The sequence below is a fragment of the Lates calcarifer genome, linkage group LG13 (assembly GCF_001640805.2).
Source record: "Lates calcarifer isolate ASB-BC8 linkage group LG13, TLL_Latcal_v3, whole genome shotgun sequence".
In the NCBI taxonomy this organism is placed as follows: domain Eukaryota; kingdom Metazoa; phylum Chordata; class Actinopteri; family Centropomidae; genus Lates; species Lates calcarifer.
Genome location: NC_066845.1, coordinates 24,494,894 through 24,522,298, shown reverse-complemented (window position 1 = coordinate 24,522,298; position 27,405 = coordinate 24,494,894). Strand labels below are relative to the sequence as shown.

General features: G+C 40.7%; 1 protein-coding gene across 1 annotated transcript in view; it reads left to right on the top strand.

Annotated features, from left to right (window-relative positions):
• LOC108887158 (protein unc-13 homolog B) overlaps positions 1-27,405 on the top strand; it is a 162,812-nt gene that overhangs the window by 81,837 nt on the left and 53,570 nt on the right. The window contains exons 11-15 of the mRNA XM_051075077.1: positions 17,138-17,187; positions 17,349-17,424; positions 21,810-21,884; positions 24,133-24,352; positions 25,502-25,729. Coding sequence (XP_050931034.1) covers positions 17,138-17,187; positions 17,349-17,424; positions 21,810-21,884; positions 24,133-24,352; positions 25,502-25,729 — 649 coding nt within the window. The remainder of the gene's footprint in view (positions 1-17,137; positions 17,188-17,348; positions 17,425-21,809; positions 21,885-24,132; positions 24,353-25,501; positions 25,730-27,405) is intronic.

Sequence of the window (27,405 nt, the reverse complement as noted above, 5' to 3'; positions counted from 1 at the left end):
AACAGGAGTGTGATGTCTCAAGCCTTGAATTATCAGTCTATGTTAGAATTTTTTTTCCTCACCTGTTAGTGTCCAGTTAAAGACAAGAATTTTAAACTGTCAACAGCAGTTGGACAGAGATATTTTCGCCTGGAACCCTCTGGGTCTTGACTTCTTTACATTTAATTCTCTGACTGACAGACTATGAAAATTATCTCCAGCTCACATGCCAATGCTGACCTCGCTAATTGTTTGCGGCCATGCGTGATGGGAGCCTGACGTGGTGAAAGGCCACAATGATTTGGATGCCGTCAATCAAACGACATGTGTGAACTGTAGGGGCAGGCCGAGGGTTGTGGGGGTTGTTCGGTTTACCTTGCACAGTCATTCATACAGTTGACACATTGACATTTATATGTGCAAATGAGTATACAAAATATTCAGCATTAGAGTTTATGCCTGCCTGTGTCGTAATTGCAGTTCCAAACTTGTGAGGTTAACTTTCAGACATTTGGAAGTGAAGACTGTTTTGTAGAGTGCAATTATTTCTGCTTGGGTTTCGTTGCAGGCTTTACATTAGAATACATTTTAAACTGGCTATGTACCCTAAATAAATTCCAATTTGATGTGTTTGCACTTGGAGTTGGGTGGTTGGTTTACTTTGACTCGTTCTTACTACTCGAAGTTCTCAGTAAGGCAGGCAAAGGACTCTGACTCTGATGCACAAAGCAACAAGACAAGTGATTCAGAACCGGGTTTGTTAACAGTCAGGATAGACAAACACAGCAAAAAGGGCAAAGCAAGAAGATGAAAAGTCCAGGAAGGCAGGGAGAAAGTCATGACAGGCAGACAGGAACAGGTAACAAGAGGGTTTGATGGTAAGACAGCAAAAGACAAAACAGACAATCGAGTGGGCAACTGAAGTCTTCTGTATATGCAGGGGAGCTGAGAGATTGGGAACAGGTGCACAAGTGGCTGTGGAAGTAAAGGTGCTAACTGAGAGCGTTAAATGGTAAACCTTTGTTGCGGTTTTGTCTTTTGTTCACACAACAGCAGCGTTTTGGCAGCCTGAAAATGAACTTTTGAAACCGGGTTCCAGAGTCTAATCTTGCAGAACCCAGTTCTCCTGCACAGCACCTTGCACATGGCTACTACGTTTTTAGCCTAATAGCCACGTGCAACAAAAATGGTGGACTATAGAGCCGTGTATTTTCTGCTGACTCATCAAGTTACATCTGCATCTACTGGCCTGGCATCAATGGCTTTTGCAGATGAGTGTGCACAAAGATTGTTTTCACAACGTTGTCATGTGAATGCGAAACTTTTTTTAAGCGCAAAGGAAAAGCTAATGTCAGTAATTGGAATTAATAAACTACAAATGCCTCTGACGTTAATCAGGCCATAAAATACAAAGCTCTGTTGTTAACATAGGCAGAAGCACAAACATCTTTCACTCAGATTCATTAGCCTGATGAAATGCTCCATGAAATGTGATTACACTGAAACATTTGTAATCTATTTTTTTCTGGAGATAAAAGTTATGTTGAGGGTTGTTTTTAGGTTAGAGTCTATGGAAACAATCAATGAAATGTCCTCTTAAGGTTAGAATACCAGGATGTGTGTGCAAGTTTACTGGGAGTATGTCTAGTTTAGTCCAGACGTGACAGATGATGAATGACTTGGATTCCTTGAAGCAGAAACAGCAGGGAACTAGAGACAACAGAGGTCAGTCATACAGCGCTGCCTTAACATCAAATGAGTTGAGGGACGGAGGGACGGCTCCGTTTCCTGTAGGGACAGAGGCAACCAGAATAAGAACGAGGCAGGAGTGGATGAGAAATGGCAGCATGAGACCACCTTTTTGTCTGAGGTGGGAGTTTGATGAGAAGACCACAAATGAAGCTCAGATGCACTGTCTGTAGTATCCAGGCAGCACAGAACAGTCAGTACAACATCACATGTTCTCTTACATGAAACGGCTAATGAAAAACATTGGATTTACAGAATCCACAGTGGCTCAACAAGACGTTCATTTATTTATTTATAGACATATGAATACAAACATATAAGTGTGAAAACAAACCAGCAGCTTTTTGATGTTACAGCACTCAGACTTAATTCTCCTTGCAGTTACAGGTTTCATTTATTTTGACAAGGCATAATAGGCCTAAACTGATCTTCAATCCTCCTACCTAAAGGTGCCCTGCAGAGTTTTCTTGTGAACAAAGAGCAAAATGAAAAGTCTGAAATTGATTGTATTTATCCTTGAGGCCTCACAACTGTGTCAAAAGTATTTTCTTTCCATAAAACATTTGAAACCTAACTGGACCTAACTGCTAAACCAGTTATTTTAGATATTGTGAAACCTGTGGTGGTCTTTTTCTTCTCTTTTTGAACAAGATTTGCAGGTTTCTTTCCACTACCTCTAACCGTTAATTAGCAGAATGGCATCAAACTGTTTTTGTTTTTCACCCTAGTGATCACATAATTATGTGTTCATTCTTGTGTGCATGCTAGTAGAGCACGAGAAACAAACAAAACCAGGACCTTCTCCTCAAACCAGAGCCTCTTAGTGTCAGTCGTTCCCAAAACCTCTACAGCTACCTTTAAACAAGAAAGTACGCCAGTAGTTACTGGCCGTAAAGATTACCCCTTTCATTTAGTATGATTGAAACAAAGTTTGTACAACACTGCTGGAGTGTTTATACCAAGTCTGAATGGCCAGGGGCACAGTGTAACTCAGTACCTCTCCAGTCTTTCTCCAAACAGGGATACTGGTGCACACTTTTGAATAATAGCATTCATGATGTTGCTCTCATTCAGTGAGAGAAGTAATTGTGTGTTGTGTGTGGAATCAGCAAACCTAATTCTGAGGTCAGTTAACAAAAGTCCAGCTACAAAACTCCTGTAACCTTTTGGCAAAAGAAAATACCATGTGAAACAGGTTTTAAACATTGACTTAGCAGCAGCTGAAGCTCCAGGCAGCGTCGTCTACAACCATCAATTTATCACAACCAGCTGAAAGGAAAAAGCTTTCTGTTCTGAACAGAGGTTTTTTTTTCTTCCCCTGAATTGGCAGGGACAACAAGCGGCATCATTGTTTGGCATCTCTGAAATGGCTGAGAGAAAGCTAAATCAATTAGCCTCAGGAGGCCATGCATTGTCATTCGCATCGGGTTACTGATGGAGCGCGGCCAGCCGTGATCCACGGAGCAGACGCTCACTCAAGGAAACAGGGAGGAAAAGGATTGAGGTGGAAGGAGAGGGAACCGGCACGGCTTATTCGATTTACTCAGGAAAGTGATTACACCTCCTGCTTCCTAACAACCCTCCGCTCCCCCCACATGTTAGCTGCTGAATGAGGGTGACACACCTTGCCAGGGCGTTCCCCCTGACTGCTTTTACAGCTTTGCTTGAGAGCCCATCAGAGCCTTCAAGCACAAACACTTTGCTTTGTATAGCAATCTGTTTATGTCACAAACTGAATTTCCTTGTCCTGCCATGAGCCGGGCGGTGGCCTGTGTTTGTGTGTAATTGTGTGTGTTAGATTAATGGAAAGTAGGGTCGCTTATGTCTCTCTGCACATGATATACTGAGTGTGTGTGTGTGTGTGTATAGTCTGGAGTGTGTGTTTGAAATATGACTGATGCAATTGGACAGAGGTGGAGTGGCGATGATAAATCAATTAGAGTGCGCAGGAGAATTAGGCTAATGAAGGTGACAGCAGGGCCAGTGTCCCACTCAGCCATGACTCAGTCCTGTTGGTGGGAGTTTACTGGGTGCAGACTTAATGTGTTCTTACTGGATCCCACTCAGGAATACTGGTGCATTTTCTCTGTTCTCTGGATTAAAAATGTTACCAGTGTTTTGATGATTTCAGTGTGAGACAGTCTGCAACCTCCTTGAGAAGAATACCGTGTGGTTTAGATCTGGTAAAGGGTTGGGTCAGGAAAAAACATGCAGCTCTGAAACTGGACACCGCTGTTACAGAAGTTTTCCATTTCCTAAAGACAATCAATACTGGTTTGTTTTAACCATGACTCTGATCTCTCCCAACTGTAACCAAGTCGTTCTTCTTTTACCACAAAATCTCTGTTATGTTAACCAAGTAGTTTTTGTGCCTAAACCTTACCAAACATGAACCCTGGGTCCATTCTGAATGGATGGCAAGTAGATTACCTGTGTTATCCCCAGCTGCTGGATGACTAGCAGTGCTACAACATGTTGTAGAAAGTATTAATATGCCATGTGCCAAAGGCAGTGACTGTGTGTGGCTCAGGAGGCAGAGTGGGTCGTCCACTAATTGGAAGGTCGTGGTTTGATCCCAGGCTCCTCCAGTGCGCATGTCAAAGTGTCCTGGGGCAAGATACTGAACCCCAAACTGCCCCCAACGTACCATCACTGCATGAGCATTGTGTGTACGTGTAGAGGGATTATGTGTAGTGTAAAAGTGCTTTGAGCTGTCATTAAGACTAGAAAAGCACTGTATAAATGTAGTCTATCTTAAAGGAAAACACTTCAAGGAGCCTGAATTATCTTAAATTGCTGTTGCTTTGGCTTTAGTGCCATTGGTTTCAGACCTCTCTTGTATCAGTACAGTTGATTGCATTGTGTTTTAAACCCTGGTTTCACTTGAAATAAAATGTGTGAAGTTGGCCTTAGTGTAGATTGGGACTGTAATGTCGACTCTTGTACAAAATCAATTGCTAAACGTGGTCTTACAGAATCTGTGATCAGCTTTTTTCTGCTTTTCCCTTAATTTGAAGTCACTCAGGAAAAGAAGTGATTCTACATCAAATCATGAACAAATCCACTTGCAACCATATTGTCTCCTCTAGTACTCACTGCATTTGTTTACTTTTTAAAATTACCCATCATTGCTATCTATTTTGTAGGTTTTTCAAACAGCTGTTGTCATGCTTCTCTGTCTTGGCTCTTTCTCTTTCACTCTCTCTCTTTCATTCTCAGCCAGCTGCCCACTATTCTTCCAGCTGTCATTCTTTTCTTCAGGATTCAAGCCCTCTCCTAATAGTGGTATTTATTTTCTGTCAGGCACTCTTTGTCCTACACAGAATAGCATGCTCATTACACGCACGTTCACACTTTCAAGTTGTTTGTGAGCATGTGCTTCTTGCATAGAATTGTCACCAATCTGCTGTAGTTATACACTTCCCTGGATCTGCTGTGTATTTTTCTTGTTCCTGTGGCAGGATTTCTATAACAATTTATTGAGGCATTTCCAGCACAGCCAGGAGGAAACTCTCTTAGATATCTATGCTAAACACTGATTTTGATCCTGATAGTCAAAGATCTTGTTTTTGGAATCACCATTTTCTGAGTTTTCAATGCAACTCACACTTTTCATCAATGACTTATCACCACAAATAAGTTCCAATGTTGTGAATTTCCTTGATATTGATTAGTCATTTGCTATTTTTATGGCACTCTTGATAAATCAGAATGCAAACACTTAGATTAAGGTGAGGTCTGAAGCTGAAAGTCATTCTGAAAAGCTTTGGAAACCAAAACAGAAGAAGCAGCTTTGAAGTAATGTTGCTACACCAAGAGGTCAGCAAGTTTCAACCAGGAGTTTAACTGTGTCTGACCTGTTTAGATCCAGATTTAGTTTAGTGTTCAGGTTTAGTGTCCTGAGTTCCACAAGCTCCACTTTCAACACTTTTAATGATATTAAAATTGTGTAAACACATCCTGTCTTGTGCTTCAAGTCAGTGTTGACAACAAGCCTTTAACCAAGTGCTGCGAGTGCCTAAACATAACCATAAACCCTAACCTAACCATAAAACCCTGAAAATGGGATATGCTGTTTTTATAAGACACTTGCACCTTCTGTGGCTGTTTTGTTCATGACTGTGGTGCCTGTAATGTTTTTTAATACATGGAGATAGGTTATATTTCTCTTTTGGGACATTCTTTATTGGTGTTAAATGGATTCCTTTGAACAAAAACCACTGCCCTCTGCATATATTCTGCATAAATGAAGCATAGCGTTAGTTCAAGCAGAGCACCCCAGCTGTTTGCAGTACAGTGATTGGCTCGTTCACAGCTGTGTAGTCAGTAATATTAAATCATATTAATTTGTGTTGGACATTCTAGCCTTTCATTTCCTTACTGCTACTCTGATGTTGCTCTGATTCATGCTCATGAATTTTAGTAAAATCATTAAGAGCTCTCTCAAACAGCAGAGCCATCTTCTATAAATGGTCACTTTCTTGACCCTTGTTTTTTACATCATGGAAAAACTCTAATTGCTGATAAACCCAACTGGTAAAGGTAAATTGTACCTTGACACACAGTATCATGGAAACATATGTTGGCTGCTGAAGCTTCTCTTTGATTTATAGGCCTAATGTGACATTGGCAGAAGGGCAGTGCTTGTTTGCTTGGTTACAGGAGAGCATTTAAGATGTTAATCAATACGTTTGCAGCCTTTGAAAGGGAAACATGCTGAGGAGCTTTTACAAGGCCCTTGGACCGGTCAAGAAAAAAAAATCATTAACCAAGACGGCTTTGACTAAACTGATGAGATCAGTCAGATTCCTGGCAGGACATTCACAGTGCCATCATTCAGTTTATAAATTTACCATTCAACACTTGTCTGGCTCATAAGCCATGCTGTCTCTAATCTGTCAATGCAGATGAGATAAACAAAATTAGCAGTGCATTTGACATTGTCAAAGTAGAAGTATAATCAATAGGTATGGTCAAAGAATAATAGGGAAATAAACATGTTGCTTTCAGACGTTTTATAAGGTTTCCACTAAATGCAGCAGATCATGTTCAGTTCAAGGTTTGAGTGTTTGTGCATGTTTACAGAGATGTATCTGAAGTTTGATGATGGAAAGAGATTGATGGAAAATTTGGTTGGTTAAAAGGTAAATCATAGCCTGTCTGAGCTACAGAAAATCAGTAGACTTTGTTGTTTGCTGCTTGACTGTTGTTCCATATGGTTTTGTGGGCAGAGGGATAAAGCATTTATCCATGTATAGAGAAGCCTGGCAGAACAAAATGAGAGCCTGTCCTCAGCAGAAACACAACAGCTTTGGTCATTTGTTTAAAAAAAAAAAAAAAGACCTATATTTGTTTTTCTGACAGGTGAACACTTGCAGCTGTGGGAATAATGATAATGGCTCTGTATAGCAAAAGTTGCAGTAGTATGACATTCATATCTTAGTCTTAGAGAGGGTTTGGGCAACAAGTTTTGTTGCCTAATCTCAGCAAGACCTTAATCATCTTGGGTCTTGCACCTGTTTACATCACCAGGCTGTTCATCTTAGTTGTTTGGCACTGACAAATGACCTACTGTGTCCTTAAGGTATTAGGACTAGTTGCAAAAAGAAACAAAAAGGAAACTGCAGAGTTAGATATCAAGCTTTTCCCCATGTGTTCCTACTGCTAAAAGCCCAGACTTGTTAAATTATAACCAGGAATGTAGCCAAGTCCATTAAGTTATTGAAATTGATGCCACATTTGGTTTGATTCCATCTACTGCTCATAGAACAAAATCTGCAGAATGACAGGATATTAAAACCTTTGGCCAATAAACCAAGCATTTACAGTATGTCCATGTGACTTAGGTTTCCCAGTTATGTTTACCAGTGGTGACTCATCAACAATTATTCAGCTCCAAGAGCTTGAACTGTAGGTGTGTCCTCAAATGGCTACCTGATCCACAGCCAGGCGAGTTTCTATTAGCTTCATGGGTCACAGAGTGAGGCCACATTAACATCCAGGAGGAGGAAGACTAGTGGTCTTGGACGCAGAATCTACGACTTGTTCCAAACTTTGCTCCTCATTTAATTTTCATATTACCCCAAATTTACTGCCTCAAGCTTCAAATCATAAACTGTGAATTCTCTTGGAAGTCACAGCAAGGTAATAATGCTTTCACCAAGTCTGAGAAAGTGCTGTTTCACACCACATTCATATTATAGATAGACATAAAAAAAATGTATCTTGTGATTGTATAGAAATGTTCTCTAGTTGTCCAGGTCATTTTCTGTAGATGTAAATCATTAATGACCTGTGGACTCATGTGAGAAACGCAGTAGTGGACCAACTTTAATTTGTCCTCCTCTTCTGGATCTTTCAGGAAAGCATAACAACATTGTTTTACTGTAAAGTACCTCTAAAAAGCAGGGAGTAATTGACCATAACCACTATAATTTTGGATGTGGGCATTCCATCAAATTAAAGACAAACATTTCCAAGTTGTCAGAAGAAGCTGACATCCTGTTCTTCCACTTTTTCTGCAGTGACATGAATGCATGCTGCAGCATTATTCACCAGACAGAAAGAGAAGAGGTAAATCTCCAAAGTAATCCTTGTCATTTGCTGGCACTGAAGCAGACACTCAGAAAAAATCTCCCCTTTTGGCTTGAGTATGAGTTTCTCCTTTGGGTTGTGTCCAATGTGAAATGACAGAGACAGAAAGCAAGGGAGCGTTGCCAACAAGAAGACATAAATAATAAGAATAATCTGAAGGAGAAGAAGGAGCAGGAGACGCAGCAAGATGAATAAACTGAATAGTACGAATGGGCTTTCTTTTGTAATGTTATGCAAATTGTAGGTTTTGATAATAAGGGCTCTGAGCATGAATGGGCTGCACAGAGAAACACAGCAAGCAACATATTTATGGAAGGCTTCGAGTCTTGACACGGTTAAGATAACCCTTGCACCTGCCCAGAGCTTCCTCCCATCCTCCCTGCAGCTCACTAATCAGTAGGGCTGGATGGGGATGATGGGGCATCCTAACCTGCCATCAGCCATCTGCTCTCCACCAGGCTCCTAGGGGGAAAAAAGTCAACAACAACAACAACAACCAGTGAAGCAGTGTGAAGCAGTTGTGGTGATGCTGCCACAAGGAAGCATCACCAGATTGTTCTGCCATGAGAAAAAGTTGGAGAAACGTCAGCCTCAGAGCAGCTCATGTTGACAGTTTGTCAGTTTAAGCTCCTGAAAACTTGGTGAGAAAACATAATTTACAGCTAGAAAACAAACAAACCAGCCTCCTCCAGCTCATAAATTCATAAGTTAAACACTCAAACCTCTGCAAATCTGCGTCATCGTGACTGTGTGGTTGTGGTTTAGTCACATTTGATTGACAGAACATTTTCTCAATGCTTTGTGATTGCAATTTGAAGCAAAATATTGCTGCCAAATTCAAGCAAAACTGACCTAGAATCTGAAAGCAAACTGATTTAAACTGATGAGTGATTGTTTGAGTTTCTACAAAGTTAATCTTAATCTTCTGCGGTCAGTGCTGCACATAACTGCTCGGTGAATTAATGTTTCTCACAGAAATTCTCCTTGGAAATTATAGTGGATTTCTTTAATGCTTTTTACATCTACAGGCTCATACCTTTGACTTTTTATCAAAAAACAATATATTTTTCCAACACAGTTGCTCATTTTTTGTACTGATGTCTACTTTTTTGAGACTTTGACATTTATTTAATTCTTATTTTGTATTTAAATTCACAGTTATAGGAGACAACCTTGTGTGTGCCTGCAGCTGTGGTACTTAAGTCTAAAAGTTTCTACTACTTATGTAAGCTGAGTCAGAACATATCTGCCTTAATGTGGTGGCTGGTCTGCCCTTAGGGCGGGATTGATTTAACTTTGACTGCAGCACATTTTCTACTTCCCTATTCAAAACCTTTTCTTTACTAGCTTTCTTAACACTGAGTATCTACAGTACAGTTCCCAAAGTCTTCTTTAATCTCCTTAAATTAAATTAAGAGCACTGAATCTTTTTCATTATTTCCTTTACTAGACCTTAGTTGACAGGAATAAAGAATGACTAAAAATGACTGTGCTGATCAGGGTTTTTATTCTATTTAGGGTTTATCTGAGCTCAGCTACAGCATAAATTTTCTACAGCTAAAAAAATCTAAGGGTCTAATTTAATAATCTTGACTAAAATATACAAAGAATGTGTCCTTGGTACAGAATCTTCTAATATGTGTCTGTGGTTTAACAAATATCTACTTTGTCCTTTGCATTAAATATTGTTAAGGCTTCCTGGGCTGTAACACACCAAAAGACATGTCTGTTTATTTAAAATCAATGCTGTTTTCATGTGATAAACCTGACATTTAAATTTTAATGGATTTAGTTCGTCCTCCTGACCAGTGAGACCTACAAAGAATAAGTTCCGGTGTCTTGGTAATCAGCATTACAAACAGCCAATACTACAAAGTGCAAGAGTCAGAGCTACAGTTCCCCTGTGACCTCGAAATGATCCTGTAAAAGAGAAGTGCCCCTCTGAAAATGAATTTTAAAACGATACTGAGCCATGTGGAAAGAAGAGGAAGGCAATAAAAACAATACAGAGGAAAAGGGATATAATTTAGAGGAAGAGGGGGGTGTGAGGCATTACCTTACCTTATGTGGGTGAAAGTTTGTCTTTGCCCAACAGCACAACGGCAGCCACTTGAGCTGAGTTCATGATTTATTCTGCATCAGTTCTACACTACAAAAGGATTATATATTGCATTTCAGGCACAACTTGATTTGTAGATTTTTGTGATGCTCAATTTGACAATTTTGCTAGCATAGCAAAGACCAAGGAGAAGAGCTGCGTCAGTTGGCCTTTGTGAATCAAGTTGTAGATCCAGCAGAAAGCGTTCTCTGTGGTATGAGAGGCAGTTTTATTGAGACTGAAATTCCCCATTTCCTTCCTCACATATTCCCCCGCAATAGTCTCTAATTAAGCTTTAATGCTCCCTTAAGTCGATTTTTACGATACATGTCTAGTTTAATTCAATGCTATCCATCATTATAGGAATTTTCATATTCACTAAATACCAAATTTTATATGGGTCACTTATCTTTGTGTGCTGCTTCAAAAGATCGTTGCTAGCAGTTGCACCAGTTGATATTGTTTCTGGTTTAATAAGGAATGTGTGGAACATGTGTTCAAAGCTCCTAAAATAAATCTTAATTTTTTTCCAATTAACTTGCAGAGTTATTTTTTCTCCCTCTGAAATATCAAGTAATTACCTTACACTCTAATGTAGCCCGCCTTCATATTCATCAAGAAGAAAAACAAAGACCGCCATGTGCTTCAAGTGTTTTTTCATGTAAAGTGATGTTTATTATTTATTTCAGAGTTTTTGAAAGCCGATAAACACCGGCTCATCTTTTAATGTTCAATAGTGAGCGTGGCCATTGATATACTGCTGCTGCTTTTCCCATAATACCATGAACAGTCTACCCAGTGGGAGTTTGGCTTTGACATTTACTTTTGCCTCAATTGCGGTGAATGATTTTAGACCTCACACCTGGTTCAAGAGAGAGTAAAACTGAGAAGTCAGTCAATGAATCTGATTAAGCCTAGACTTATTGTGTGAGGGTTAATGGGTTTCTGTGCATACCCATAAACCGTGTGCTCCTCATTTTCTCACCACAGATTGAGACTGAATTACCATGTGATTATATATGTTAATGTATGTCAGTGTGTGGTTATGAAATGCTAGTGTCATACATCCTCTTTGAAGTCTGACCTGAACAAATGTTGATATCATGTTGATTTTTTTTTTCAATATAACAGCCTAAACTATTAGGTTTGAAACGTATAATGTTTGTGTGTGTGTGTGTGTGTGTGTGTGTGTGTGTGTGACAGACACTGAAAATGATTGAATGTAAGAGAGCCATCAGAAATTGGATGATGTCCACTTAGAGTCATTGAAAAAGATTAGAAAAGTACAATTACCGGATTATGCACTGCAACAGCATGGACCATCTGTGTCCAAGAATTTTTAAAATGTTAAATTAACAGTGAAGGAGTCATTTAATTATTACGTTTGATGAAATTCCTCAGAGCTGAATGGCCTTCAAATGAACTGCACCATGTGTCACTATGACATTCTCCCCATTTCCTGGTGAACATCAAGATGCATTACCTATTATTATACCCTTCATTTTGCATTTATTACGAAAGAAATAATAGAACCGCCCAGCATTCAGTTTGTTGTTATATTTTCCCTTATATACACTCAGTAAAGAGTGGGAACTTTGCCATTCTAATTCAGGAGGTATAGTCAGTCTGCTCTGACATGGTCAGTGTGTTCTGAAAGGTTGATTTATTGGGTTGAGTATCATAATTCTAATATGGCGAGGACATGATTTAAATGTTCACCAGAGTAGTGACACTGAACATATATCAGTTTTATATTCAGTAACACAAGATGCAAGCTCCCCAGATTAGTACAGATAACAACATTAATCATATCACATGTCCATATTGTCATTTAATACATTAGCTATGTCACCTCTGCGTTCTGGGCAAGGGGAGGAAAGGTGTTCAGGAACACAGCACTTACTCACTTATGTTCTATATTTTGTGTGAATAAGTGCATTTTTGATTTCTACTTTTACATCTTAGATCTGAGCAGCATTGTACTGTTTCTTTGATGATGGCAAAGGTATATCTTCGTTAAAGAAGGGAATTAATTTCTCAAATGTCTTCTCCAGTTTTCAATTGACTTGGATGTTATGGTGGTTTTGGTGTTTATAAGTATTTTATCTTTGTCTTCCCATTTTAGTCATGGATCACTGATATTGAGTGGTTGGGATGAACAAGGTTCCAACAGGCTTGTTTGTTTTTTAAATGAACTATGATACCAGGAGCATTTTGACTGTAACTCCCACCGACAATGTGGGGAGCTAGATAAAGACTACTCTCTTGAGAATATGTTCTCCCGGAATCGCTTCAATGGACAACATGGAGCAGGTGTTGCCCCAAAAGGAGGCACAAAGGCAAAAGTCCATCCACCCAAAAAGAGGGCTCCAAACCCCAGGGTAGCACTAGTCATTCGGGGTAAAATACATCGTCTTTTGCAAGGGTCTGCAGACCACCATGTCCCAGAGTCCCACCTCTATTACGCAGGTATTGAGGAGGAAGAGGAGGCGGAAACACAGGAGGGCAGAAAGGAGCACAGAAGGATATATCCTAAGGTTAGCCCCAGGGCTGAAGCCTATTCTCCAAAAGTGTCAAATGGTAAAGAACGTGGAGTTGCACCAGGGCCACCATGTGTTGGTGAGGTGGAGCTGAACAGAGAGGGGTGTATAAGAATACCCTGCACTTTGCAGCATAAAAGCTGCAGATCCCCAGCAAATATGAAACGAATCTCCTTTGAGAGTGGGGTAAGGACATCTCCTGAGCAGATGCGACCACCCCTGCACTACAGTCCGATTGGCCCAGACATGAACGGTACTAAATTTTCAGGAGCAGCCGGGAGGGATTTTCCTTCACCCCGTATTCGGCCAAAGAGACCATATTCTACTGGAGACTGTGTCGACTACAATTTCAACCGAGCCCTCCCAGGTACGCTGCTAGAAGAGGACGAAGACAAAGAGGAGGAGTCAAGTGCCATCATTGAGCACATTCTAAAAGAGCTGAGGGGGATAAACAAGATCCAGGAGGAAATCTCCGACCTCAGGGATTACCTGACCTCAGTTCGAGGGTCAGTTGAGGAAGTATCATCCTGTGTAGATGCTGTATTGTTGGAGATTGAGGGCATTCGTTCTAGCAACAAGGCTGGCTCAGGGGTACATGCAGGTACCTGGTCAGGGGTAGGGTGCAAAGATGGACCATCCCCTCGCAGAAGGCCCGCTAGTGCTTATGGCAGTTTGGGGAGTGCAATGCCAAAGTCTGATTTAAATCTTTATCCCCAAGTCTGCAATGAGCGCCATAGCATCCATGGAGAATTACTGCTACCCAGAGCAGAGGAGTCTACTGTATCCCCAATTGCTGAATCAGTGGATCATCAGGAACTGGACGAACCAGAGGATGCCTCCGACCATAGCTCCGATATCCCAGTGGGTGCTTTAGCGAGAAAGCTCAGCTTTGGCTATCTTGAAAGGCAGGATGGCCAAGACTGTCCAAGCACCAGCTCCTTGTCTTCTGGTCATAGTTCTAAGTCTGAGTCAGACCTAGAGAGACCATTATCTAGTCATGGAAGAAAACAGCAAAGAGCTGATGACAGGGAGGAACATTGGACTAATACTGGACCACCACACAGTGCCACTGTGGAATCTGGGTGGCATAGGGACACTGCTTACCTCAGGGACAGACGTCTGGAGGGCCACGAAGGTGAGAGCCCTCCTTGCTGTGAAGGAGCCAGTAGTTGGGATCATTACAGCGGTGCAGGAGGATATGGTACCCTGGGGCAATGCTCGACAGGCAGTTCAGACCAGCTCTCTGTTCGCTCTGGTAAACATTACAACTCACCTGCCAGCACCTCTAGTAGGGAGGAGTGGCAGTCACGGAGGAGAAGGTCTCAAACCCAGTCTGGGGTTCATGTTCCAACAGACACCAACCTTGAAAACCCCACTTTAGGATATGAGTGTCCTGCAGATTTTTCCTATCCTCAAAGTTCTGGTTACCATTCAGTTGATGGGCACGAAGGAGAAGCAGAGGAATTTAACTATCAGCAATCCAGTGACCTGAGCTACACAGTAGATTGTCAAGTTGATAGTTATCAGGGAACTTATTTAGCCTACGAAGAGTCTTCAGCAGTGACATGGACTGAGGAACCCCTATGTACCACTGTAGCTGGTGTGGATAGGCCATTCGTCCAAGAGGCTGAAGCCAGGAACCAAAGTTTAGAAAACCGAATCCCTCCTCCTGGCAGTGCAGACATCCAAGCTGGTGGTTTCACTGTCAAGCGAATAGGCCGAGCTGTACGTGATTTTAGCTCTGCCTTGCGGGGTGCATTGCGCAAACTTGAAGTACCAGGTCAGAATCCTGGAGAGGAAACCGACTTCGAAATATCGATGCCTTCTGACCTGTCTGCAGCAGAGTTGCCTTCAAAAACTTTATGCTATGAGGCACAATTTGAGCAAACATCTGATGAAACCCCAAAAGGTCACATGGTTGATAGTAATAATGCTGTTGGGGAATTGAGCAAAAAAAATGCTCTAGACAAATCAGATTTTTTCTCTGTGGAGCCTATGCTTGAAGAAGCCAACAACAGCCTTACATTGGAGTCTGCAGACACCTCCAAACATCCTCCTTGTTCAGACAAGATCCCCCCATGTTCAGAGGAGCTGTCAGTTTGCCCTGACCCAATTTCAAGTAGCACTGCAATACTGCCTCCACCTGATGGCCTTACAGAACAATCTGCGGAGGGCCCTGCAGAAGGCCCTGCAGAAGGTCCTGCAGAGGTTCCTGCAGATCTGAGTGTTAAAGCCCAGCTTTCGCAATGCACCACTGCAGAATCCCTCTCAGTCTCCCTCTCGGCCGATGAACCTGCAGCACCGGAGGCACAGGTAGAAACGGAGGAGCCACTGCCACAGCATCCAGACATCGCTGTGGCCCCTGAGGGCAAAGCAGAGGGAGATGAGGCAGAGCCATCCATGGAGATAAGCCAAATGGATGAACGCAGGCTAAAGTGTCTGAGGAGCTTCCAGCAGATTCTGCGGGAGAAGAGGGAGACCAGGCGTAACCTCGCCAGTATGACCATGTCCACCTTCTCTCAGGATGAGTTTGAACCAGGTAGTCATCATTGGATTTTAAGTTGAGATCATCTTTTGTGTCATAATGTCTTTTGTATTAATACGTCATTCCTTAATTTTGAGTCACTGATGAAAAGAGAGATACATTTACAGTACTTTCTTTATTTATGTCTGATTTATTCCCACTCTTCATACTTTAAACAGCCCTGAGCAGTATTTTAATTTATTCAAGTGGCTATAAATGACTCTCCTCCTCTCTTATTTTATGTAGAAATTAATAGATATTATTTAACTTTCTGTGATCCTGAAAGTACTGGCTTGCTTTCTCCAAAAAATATTCCTTTTCCACTTCACCTTTTTGCCATCAAAACCTCTCACTGTTGTTAAAACTCTTTGATCTGTCACAGTAGAGCAGAAGGAAGACCGCTGGTATTCTCTTTGAGTATGTTCACCCAGCGGTTTTGAGTAAGTCCCCATACCAAAAGGTCCCCTGAGTATTTACTGTACCAAATGGTCTTTGCTGACACTATAATTTTCTACCCCCTCGAGAGTAATGTATCACCTGCCACTCACGAGTCCCTTACTCCACTTGGAGGCTCCAGCAGTAGCCATTTGCTGAATTAGAAAACATTAATTATCTCCTTGGAAAGCGAGCCTGACATTAAAGAGGAAGGAGAAGGGAAATATTAAGAGTCATTTTCATGATAAATTATACATGTTAATGAAACATTTATGACCTCAGACCCCATCTAACTGAAAACTTGGAGGCGGCGCTGCTTTTACCATCGTTCAAGCATTTATAACAAAATGAATAATCCAGGGTTTGTCTTGTTATTTTGCACAGTGGGTCAAACTAGTCCATGATTGTTGATGTTTTTCTCTTATGCTGTTTTACAGATGGAAGTCAAGACGGAGATCAGGTTACCTCTTTTATGGCTTAAACATGACATCTCAGAAGAAGTTCTCTCTCTCTGTGCAATTTTCTGTGTATTCTTTGGACATTTTCTCATCCCTGTGTTTCTCTTTTATTTGATTTTCCTTTTTTTGTGTTTGTATTGCTTTCTGTCAGTTCTTATGAAAACGTTCACTTAATCCTGAAAATACTGTGTGTCAATTCAAAGCTAATGAAATAGCTTTGGGTTTTATGAGATGTCAACCTCAATGCATCTGTGCCCTATTAAGAGCATTTGTTGTTTCGGTCATAAATATAAAAAATGCGATACAGGAATAGGTCAGTATTGATTAGGACACAGCATTCATGATAAATAATATTGATGTTGAGTCTGTTAGGCAGCCATGTTTGTATGTTGTGTCATTTTCTTTACTAGCTTTCAGACAAAAAAAATGCACTGTTAGGAAGCTGATGTCAATATTTGGTGTGTGTTTTACTGGGAGTGTGTGTGCTCTGGTAGGTGTTTATAAGGAGAAACCAGATTTATGATGCTCATGTATGTATGAGGCCAATATAATTGATTGAAATGCCAGCTTTGGCTTGCAGTGCTGAAACTCAACCAACCCAGTTCAGTCCCAGTGTCTCTCTCCTGTTTCTTCCTCTCTTCTGTTTTTCCGTCTCTTTTGTTTCTTTATGTGTGTGTGTGCATGCTCCAGTGGCATGAAATCAGTAAAGGCTGTCATCCTTCAAATGGGTAAATGTCTGACCTGTGACTTTCCATTTCAGAGCCGAGATCAAGATGGTGACCCGAGCAAGCACCCGTGGGCCAAGCCAGGGTCAGTAAACACCTTTTGGTGTGTTTGTGTGTCTGTGTGTGTGCGTGAGAGAGAGAGAGAGAATATGATTACTTGATGCAGTGTTTGCACCTGGATTTTCTTTATTTAAGTATTGATCAGTGCATTTTGGTGTGTGTGTGTGTGTGTGTGTGTGTGTGCAGGGGAAACACACCGTTTGGCATCGACAGCATGCCAGACCTCCGCAAGAGGAGGCCCATTCCCCTTGTTAGTGAACTGGTGAGTACACATCACTCAGAATCTGCCCCCTGACATTTTAATTTTGACCTTCACTGATCTAAACATGGTCAAACTCAGGATTGTTTTGTTGTGATATTGTTGACCTCCATATTACAAACAACAAACTTTATGTTGAAGACTAGATTTTAAAGTTTTATCTGATGTATTAACAGGTTATACAGTATGCTGAGGTAGAAACGTGGTGTCATGTGACACTGGCATAACGTATGAATAATGTGATTAAGTCTGCAACCCGTGAAATATGTCTAATATTGAGCAAAACTAAAATAATTTTAAATCTCTAATTACTGTAACTAATTACTAAACAAAATTAACATTTTTATTCTGTTTATTTATTCTATTCATGCCTCATCTGGCAGGTTCATTATGCAAATGCTGTCTTCATCACTTCAGTATGCAGTGTAATATACAGTGTTTACAGTCAGGTTACCTGGTTAATTAATTATATTTTTACAGAATACAAACGCCAACAATGTGAAACAGATTCATATATGAAATACTGACATTGCTCAGAAACTTTTCAGTAGATTTTATCTTTTCTCATTTTGTCTGATCATACTGTAACAGAAGATTTCAAATGAAAATCTACTTAAAACTCAACTCAAACTCAAAGATATTGGGCGGTCAATCTGGAGGGCTATGGGAAACTACACTGAGAAGTGTACAAATATTTTCAGTTCCTTATGAAACTGTGGCGGAGTCGAGCAGGTGATCCGTCAGAGTAGCCCAGGACAGATTAGCGGTCATGCTGCTAAAAGAATATACCCACATGAGGCCTAGACCACCTTCAGATGTGGTCCTTAATGCATCGTAGGTGCATTCGCACCTGTCAGCCAAGATGCATGTTAGTGCCAGGTCTGAACAGGGCCGCCATTTTGTAGAGAGCAAACACTGATATGACAGATATCGCTCATCAAACCAATCATAGCTTTCATGTGTCTGACCTTAATTTTATTTGCTATTTTCTCTTATATATAATGTACCTGGTGTCGTCTTTGGTCATTGGTTTCAGCTGTAACACCCTGTTAGCTTCAACATTAGAAGTAGCAGAAAAAAAATTCACACTCACAAGCTGACTGAGTGACACCAGAGGTTTACATGTTAACAATCAGCTGATTTAATCCTTCAGGAGTTATTACTCCTACAGACAGTCCAAGATGAATACATGAAGGTGCAGTTCTACAGTGAACCCCTGCTGTGTAATAATTTGTTTGCATGTGCAGAATAGCTGGATTCAAGGTGAAAGCTGCTGTTCCTCTCAGAGGGGAACCTGTTTGTTTGTCTCTAACCGTCTCTTTCTTCTTGTTCTCTTTCCTTGCACATGTTTCTCCCTCCCTCCCTCCGTCGGCCCTCAGGCTATGGTGAGTAAAAGAGAAGAGATTTCAGCTGCTGTGTTTCACCATTTGTTTGATGGGCTTTGTTTCAGACCCTCTAATGGTCCTGATTGTCGAGAAGCATTTCGATCTGCTCAGTGTGACGTTTTCTTAAGTGCGTTTACAGAAATCTGGTGTGAGCTTGTGTACACACATATATACACATCAAATATCTGCCATTGTTCATCTGTATTTCAAAATGTTCTGACAATCATAAGAAAAATCTATCTTTTTGTGAATTCTTTCAGCTTTCACTCGGCCAATTGATACTTAGAGAGCGAGAGGCTTTTTCTGTGATTGGTGTTTTAGCTACGAGTGCTTTAATTAACAGGCTTGTCTCGCTGTGATTCAGCAAGTCAACAGCTCCCATTTTTTTAAATTACACACCTGCCTCTCTAAACAAACAAATGCTGATAAATGTTGTGGGTAAATTGTGTCTTTCTCCCTTTAGCCTCACATTTACTTTGAAGTACTTTAGGGAGGCTGAGATGAACATCCACTGGCTCTGTCATCTGAGTGGATAAAGCTGTGAATATTCAGTCACTGAGATCTAAGGAGCTTGACTCATCTGATTAAAGAAACTTGTCTCCTTTGATTTGAAGTGGAGCCTCCAGAGTGAAGGTCACACTTTCAACAGCTCAAGTCTGGGTGAAAAAGGCCCCGTGAGGTTTGAGGAGATATAAAAGCCTCTTGGATAATGCCGTCTAAGTTCATTAATGTCAGTATATAACTTACACAAATCACGAAGAGAGAGAAAAACAGACAGGAGAGGGATGAACAGACGCACAATTCTATAATCAGACTATAATCAGAAAGGTAGAGGTGTTACAAAGCTGTAAAATAAACTTTCATTCATAACCGAAGGATCCAAAGAAATCACAGTGTGTGCAGATGTTAGAACATCTCCAAACATATTCAGTTTTAATTATAATCAGTGTTTCATTAGTTTGCTGCTTTTTCAACATGTTGTTATGGTTACACACAGCAGGTTAGTCATTAGACATTTTAGACCTTCTTGACGTCTCATATGCTGCATCGCAGCAACATACACCACTGTTTTGTTTTCCATCATGGAGTGTAGGTAATGCTCTAGAAAAACAGCACATTTTTTTCAGATCCCTGCTGGGCACCCTCCAGCTCCGGCACCTTCACTTCTTCTCTTGTTAGGTGATAGTGTGTCATCTTATTCTTTGGTCTTGTAGCTGTCAGAATGGATGAGGAGAGGCTCAATGTTGAATCGTTAAAATATCCAGGGCTCTAGAAGTCTCTGCATGATTAAAAAATATATATTTAAAGAAGAAATATGCTTGTGTGCCTTTACTAGAAAGCTTAAGCACTTTGAATTCACTAAATATGCTCTGTAATATGTTTATATCAGTCAGAAACATGAGCTGTTTGAGGGAGCTCCCAAAGAACTGAAGCAGCAGCAAGGATTCTGCTGAGAGAGATAATCCCCTGAATAAAAACATACATCATAGTTAAATTAATACAACTGGAAATAGAACATGTTGGAGGTGTTGGCATTAGACAATAAGCAGAGGAACAGTGACTAAGCAACAAGTTACATTGTCTGTGTTGCCAATAGAAGCACACCTTAATGCAGAGTTTTTAAAATTTGTCCCCTTTATTCTGATTCTAGCAGCTTCACCTTCAATGGGCTTTTATCCTGAATGATTTTATCTTATCCTGTAAACTGGAGCTCTCTGTGACAGAAACCTGGCTTAGTATCAGACAAAGCTGCAGTGGATATAGATGTTTGTTCACTGCGTAATTCACACTCCATGATCAGGGCGTAACATGAGGATTTTATAGACTAAACTAAACTAAATGCAGTACGCAAACTATCAAAAATGCCTCATTGCATTTCATTAAGAAACAGTTTCTTAAATTGAAGAGATACTGTCAGTTTACCTTAATGATAACTGACAGTGTGCATCAGTGAGCAGAGCCAGTTTGAAAAAAACAAAACAAGCCGTGCATCTATTTCAAGGACTTTTCTCAGGTGTATCGCAGCTTTAAAGTGCTGCTGTAGGATGAAAACTGCATGTGAACTTCAGTATTTTGTTTGTGCTGGAGATGAAGGCAGGCTGTCCGAATCACATCCACACAGCCACAGATATTACACAACATGCAATACAAAGTGTTAAAATGAAAGCTGTAATAAAGACTGATTGTTATTCCTCTAGTCACTGGTTCTTGCATTACTTCTTATACACTTTATATTTTATATATATTTAATACTCTCTAATATATTTTCCTGTCATTGTATTGTCACTGTATTTTGGCGCAATCTCTAGCACAAGAATTTCCTTCGGGATAAACAAACAAACAAACGTTACTGCTCTCTGTTAGAGAATCGCCAACTTGGCGTTTTCACATTTAGGCTTTTGTGCAGGTAAAATAAATAAGATATTAAGAGTTGATAATTGAGTTTTAGAAGTGATGCATGGGGGATTTTAGACACAGCCTGGCTAGCTATTTCTCAGTTTCCGTTCTTTGTGTCAAACTAACCCACTAGCTGTCAGCTAATGCTTCATATTTATAACAGATTAGAACAGACAGACTTGTATCAATCTACCAATTGACTCTCAATAAGAAAGTGAATAAATTCACCACCCAAAATTTCCAAATATTCATTCATTCAAGTCCTGAAAGTATCTGGAGTGAGGCCAGAAAACGTCCCTCATCTGAATCAATTCAGTGAAGATCCTCACACATGTGGTGTGTGTTCATCCTCGAGGAGAGAATAAACCAGAGGTGTGTGACGTGTTTCCAAAAGCGTCTGTTCAAAGAGAACACAAACACAAAGGTGTGTGTTGTTTGTGCAAATTCAAGTTTCTATGACCTTCAGAGTTGAAAGAACCCAACATCACACAGAGGATCGATTTCCTGAATATTTCTTGCCTTCTCTTTCTTTTCCCCGTCTTTGTTTTGTTTTGTTTTGTTTGTTTTTGTGACTGTTTCTGATGTTTTTCTTTCTCTGCTTTACAGTCTATGATACAGTCCAGGAAAGCTGGACTCGCCCACACACTGGCCACACGGACCTCCCTGAAAGACGAAGAGCTTGTGAGTGACCGAATATATACACTATACACTCACACACACACACACACACATATATACTATACTGAAGCTATGACTGTAAACTTACTTGCTGGAAGACTTTCTGTCACCTCGATGCCAGCTAATGAGGATCTACACAAACCTAAACTTACATTTACAGACACCCACACACACTTTTTCCACTCTTTCCTCACCAACTGTACTCCTCCTGTCATTATTCTGTAGCCGTATTGTTAATATGTTTGTTGGAAATTCAATATAGGCTCTGAGTTTTGCTGAGTCAACTTCAGGCAGCTTCGGGTTTTAATGGAGCCAGTAGCAGCAAGGCTCCGCAGACTGGATGAGATTTCATGTTGGTTTATTATTATTTGTTTTGTGCCTTTTCCTTCTCTACCGTGTCAACTCATGATGGCGATTACAGGATGTGAGATGAAATAATGATTATTCAAGTAGGTCACCGAATGTTGCAGAAAATAATAGAAAAGAACAGAGCAACTGCCAAGTATAAGCAGAATTATACCAAAAGAGAATCCTGAGCATGGTAAAACATAAGAAAATTAACAGCATCTTATTTTGAAAAACTTACCAGAGTGCTATCTTTGTAGTTTGGAGAGTAAATGCAGCTCAGGTGAAATGCACAACATGGGCGCTGCAGATGATTTTCACAGGGAACTGAACGTATTTCCGAGTTCCTAGTCGGAGATTAGTCGGAAAAATTGGAGCAACCCCACCAACCCTGACATAAGAATTCAAGATGTCTGCTACTCTCATCAACAGTAGTGAACACTCTGCTAATTTTTTACATACATATCATCGAGTCATTCATGCAGAACCTTATTACGATTCATAATTACGTTTTATCGTAAGGTGACCCCTTGTGGCCGTAGTAGTAATGACAGCTAAACTAAACCATAACTGTTCCATAGGTTTATTATTGTAACCATGGCAACGTGGCATTACAACACTGTTGTAAACACACAAAAAATGTTGGGCAACTGTTCCACGGCCCCAAAGCCTCAGAGGCCCCTGACAGACCCAGATTCTTTGTGAGTTTTAGCAATTTAATTAACTGATTAATATGAACTGAAATAGAATTAAGGCAACTTCTACATTTATATCTAATACTGATGCATTTTTTCTCTGTGTCAAAATCTAGTTTTAATACCTCTAATATCCTGAACTTGGTGCATATTGGAAAAGTTTTTTGCCCTGAGGTTCCTGTGCAGGTTAATCTGGCCCAGGTATTTATCAACAAGTGTGTATTTGTGGTTATTCAGATTATGATATTTACTTAGTTATCAAAAGTGAAAACACGCAGAAGCGTGTACAGAAATATATCCTGAACCTCCATGTGCTTGTTAGGTACTGACCCTAACAGATTTCCAGATGGGTGTTAAACATTCAGAATACAGGAAAATATTAGATGCATACATTCTCAGTGTTGATACTGACAGATGGAAGAAGCATATGTAAAGGAATGTGCAACATTTTGTGCTGGCTCATAAACACTGAACAGATATTCTCACGTTGACAACCGGTGAAAAGCATTAGAATTCATGCCAAAATTAAACTTTTTTCCATTCATCCAGACTTTTTTTAGTCACAACCAAACTGGCAGCAACATTACTAGATGCTGTAGTGGAAATCTAATTATCTGTAAAGGATTTTTTTAAAGGTACAAGATACTTTACAGTGACAAGGACGTAAATCAGAGGTAATAAAATCAGGTAAAAGCACTGGACAGAAAAATAAAAGCACAAACGACTGAAACAGAACAGGTCAGATCAATAAAGAGTGAATGAAACCAGAGCCAGAGGTGACAGAGAAAGTAAGTAGAAGTACTTCTTATATAAAACAATGTTTTCTACTATTAATACAAGTACACTACCATTGCTACTCTAATAATAATAATAATAATGAGAATGATGATAATGCCTCACATGCCCCTGTATTCAAATTCAGCGTTTACCAAATCAAACTGGGCTTCTAGTCAAGGTGTCCTCTCATCCTGTGGAGATGTGTTCACCTTCTCCCACTCTCCTCCTACACTGGACAACAGCAGAATTTACTTCATCAGAGGAGTAGCCAAGAAATATATTTAAAAATGAGCACTGTCATACATAATCACATTTCTCTATAATTTTAGTGGACGCAACCTGAAATTATCCTTTAATTAATTCCTGCATTAATGCCGCAGACAGTTCTTTCTTGAATGTCACACTGATTCATTTCTTTCTCTTCGCTCTAACAGAAAAACCACGTGTACAAAAAGACCCTTCAGGCTCTGATCTACCCCATCTCCTGCACCACGCCCCACAACTTCGAGGTCTGGACGGCCACCACGCCCACCTACTGCTACGAGTGCGAGGGTCTGCTGTGGGGCATCGCGCGGCAGGGCATGCGCTGTGCCGAGTGCGGGGTCAAAGTGCACGAGAAATGCCAGGAGCTGCTGAACGCTGACTGCCTGCAGAGTGAGTGGAGTTACTGTGTTTCATACTCACTTATAAAACAGTTTAAAATATGGTTCCAAAATATTTGATTGACAAATGGAATAATCTGCCGCCTAGTGTTTCGCAGAACACATTTAAAGAAATGGTTACAGACTACCATGTAGTATACTCAATTCATAATTCTAAGGTTGGTGAAGAAGAAAATTGCCACCTCCTATTTATTTATTTGTCATTTATATGTTAATTTTATTTTTCTTGTTTCTTATCGTGTGGAGTGTTGATTGTTATTTTAGAGGACCACAATGGAAATTAGTCTTTATTGTGTTACATGTGTTTTTAAATCAAAACTACCTGAAAACTGAAAACTGAGACGTGGCCAAATATCCCAGGTTGTTGCAGTGGTTGTGATCTTCAGATTGTTTTGTAATTAATTTTGATTTCCCTCCTAAAATGGTATGTTCAGGTGCACCTGTAACGTTCTGGTAGTGTTTTATTTTTGGACCCAGAAAGCAGACGCAGAGACCAGATGTAGATGAGACTGGGTTTAAGTGGAGTCTTGTAAGGGGACGCTGGATTACTGAGTCAGTGAAGAGCTCTGGAGCACAAGGAAAACAGGAATCACAGCAGAGAGACACGAGAGAAACTATTCAGATAGTCACTGAGCAGCCTGGAGTTAGTTTACCACAGATCTGGCAAAAACAGTCAGAGCTGGTGGAAAGCTGAGGTTCTTATACTGCCGATAATGTGGAGGCAGGTGAGCAGGGAAGCCAGGTGATCGTTGCTGTGCAACACCTCCGACTCACAGAAGGAGGAGACACAAGGGAGGGCTGGAGAGAGAGAAAAAGACAAGGAGATGTGACAGCAACTGACTCACACCTGTCAAAGCTATCCATTAATGCACCATCCAGCACAACACATGCGTTTTTATGTGCAGGAAACACTCTTGTTGGTTTGATAAAGAAAAGATGTCTGACTAAAATCTCCCCAGAGGAAACACCATCATCAAACATCATTTCATACCTGAATCACTGAAATCTTGCTGCAGAATTTAAAAGGAAAAATGTGACAAATGCTTGTGGTTCAAAAGAATTTAAATAAGGGTGTTCCTCTCTGTTTTGTAGTTCTGTTCATTTTTAACCTTTGCAACTCATCGCCCACCCTCCTCCTCAGGAGCAGCCGAGAAGAGCTCCAAGACGGGGGCGGAGGACCGTACGCAGCACATCATCATGGCCATGAAGGACAGGATGAAGATCCGCGAGAGGAACAAGCCGGAGATCTTTGAGGAGATCCGGAAGTTGTTCAACATCTCCAAGATGATCCACGCCCAGCACATGAAGAGCGTCAAGCAGAGCGTCCTGGACGGCACCTCCAAGTGGTCGGCCAAGATCACCATCAACGGTACGTCCAGAGAAATTCTAACTTTGACGTGGAACAATACACCTTTTCATTACAAAATCTCTTTAATCTCTTCTGCCTGTTTCTGTTGACCAGCTATTATCGAAACCTACTTTACTTACTTTACTTTTGTGGCTGTTGAAAGACAAAAACTCATATTTCAGACGGCTTCAGACAGTAAAAAAAAGTAAAAGCATTACCTGCTCGACTTGTCTGTGATCGATGTCCATAAGGCTTGTGGTGGCAGGATACTGCGTGGAAGTGTGACTACACTTGTAGGGTGTGTCTAACACTCATCACTCTGCGAACATTGTTTTTTTTTTTGTTCTCAAAGGAGTATGTTGTATTTAATAAGTGAAATCCTCTGGCTGTGGTTCGGTAAATTCTCAGATAATGTTTTTCTGGTAAATGCTTGGACACTGTTTTATAAACTGATTATTAAGGAGTCAGTTGTGAGGATATCGATCGTGCTCGCTTCAGACCACATTTATATGACAGTGTTAGAAAGTTATAAAATCAGTTTTGCTTCCCATTGAAATCCCAGGATGGTGTAGGAAGAGCCGGATGGTACAACTCATCAACAGTTTTAAGTCTCTGTGCCCTCAGGAAAACCTGGAGAACACAGCGCAGTTGTCGTTGACAGCTGTGAAAATCTGTAGCTGTGTGAATGTCACTGAACCAGCACATGTCAGGTTTCCCCCAGATAAACACCTAAAAAAAGATTTAGCTACCCATCCCATGCAAGTTTCTTCTTTTATCCTGACAGCCCTGTTCTGAACTGTGGAGAAACTTTTACCTGTTTATCTCCGAGCTTCACTAATTGGAACAGACGAGCCCCCACCCCCACCCCCACCGCCGCTGCCTCCCTTTACCCAACATCGTCAGGACCGCCGCTGTTACCAAAGCAACTACACACATCACTCTGTATAGTGGCAGTGTTGCCATGGCAGCCATCACACCTTGTCTCCTCAATCACCGGTGATGAGCTCCATTAAGGAGGCGATACAGGGACGGGCGTTTAGCCGGCGCTTTGTTGAAATTCATTCATGTTTAGGTGCTTGTTTTCATTATTGATCAAGGCCGGACCACATCATACATGTGTCAGTACAGACTCAGAGTTACCGCTGTAGATAAAGGCATCAAATATCTTTATTATTAAGGTCCAGAAGATTAGTGTCAGTGTAAGTTGTCTCTTTAAACGTAGTGGAGAAATCACTAAACAAATATTCTTTTATAGGAACTATAAATTATTCAAGCTGAAATTCCCACTTTTTATTTTTTCATCACAGTCATGTCCCTCGTCCTCGTCTGAAATACAATCAGACGCACTTTTAACTCAAACCCAGTTTTACACATGAGCCCGAGTTGTGATTGAACTTGACGGTGGACTGACAGGAGACGCTCTGCAGAGAGACCCTTTGAAAAACCCATTGATTTCTTTAGGGAATATCTCAACCAATTAATATTCAAAACTCTCTTTGGCACAGACGAGATGCATCAGTCACAGACGCTGAATGAACCGATGGCAAAGATACTACAGGAGGACTGTGTTGAGTTTTACGTGCACAGGATCAAACAGCTGAAACTGTGGCTGTTTCATTTCATAACATGGCTTTCACTTGTATGTTTGAGCCCAAAAAGTTCATAAGTAGGTATGTGAGTATGAGCAATCAGATTTT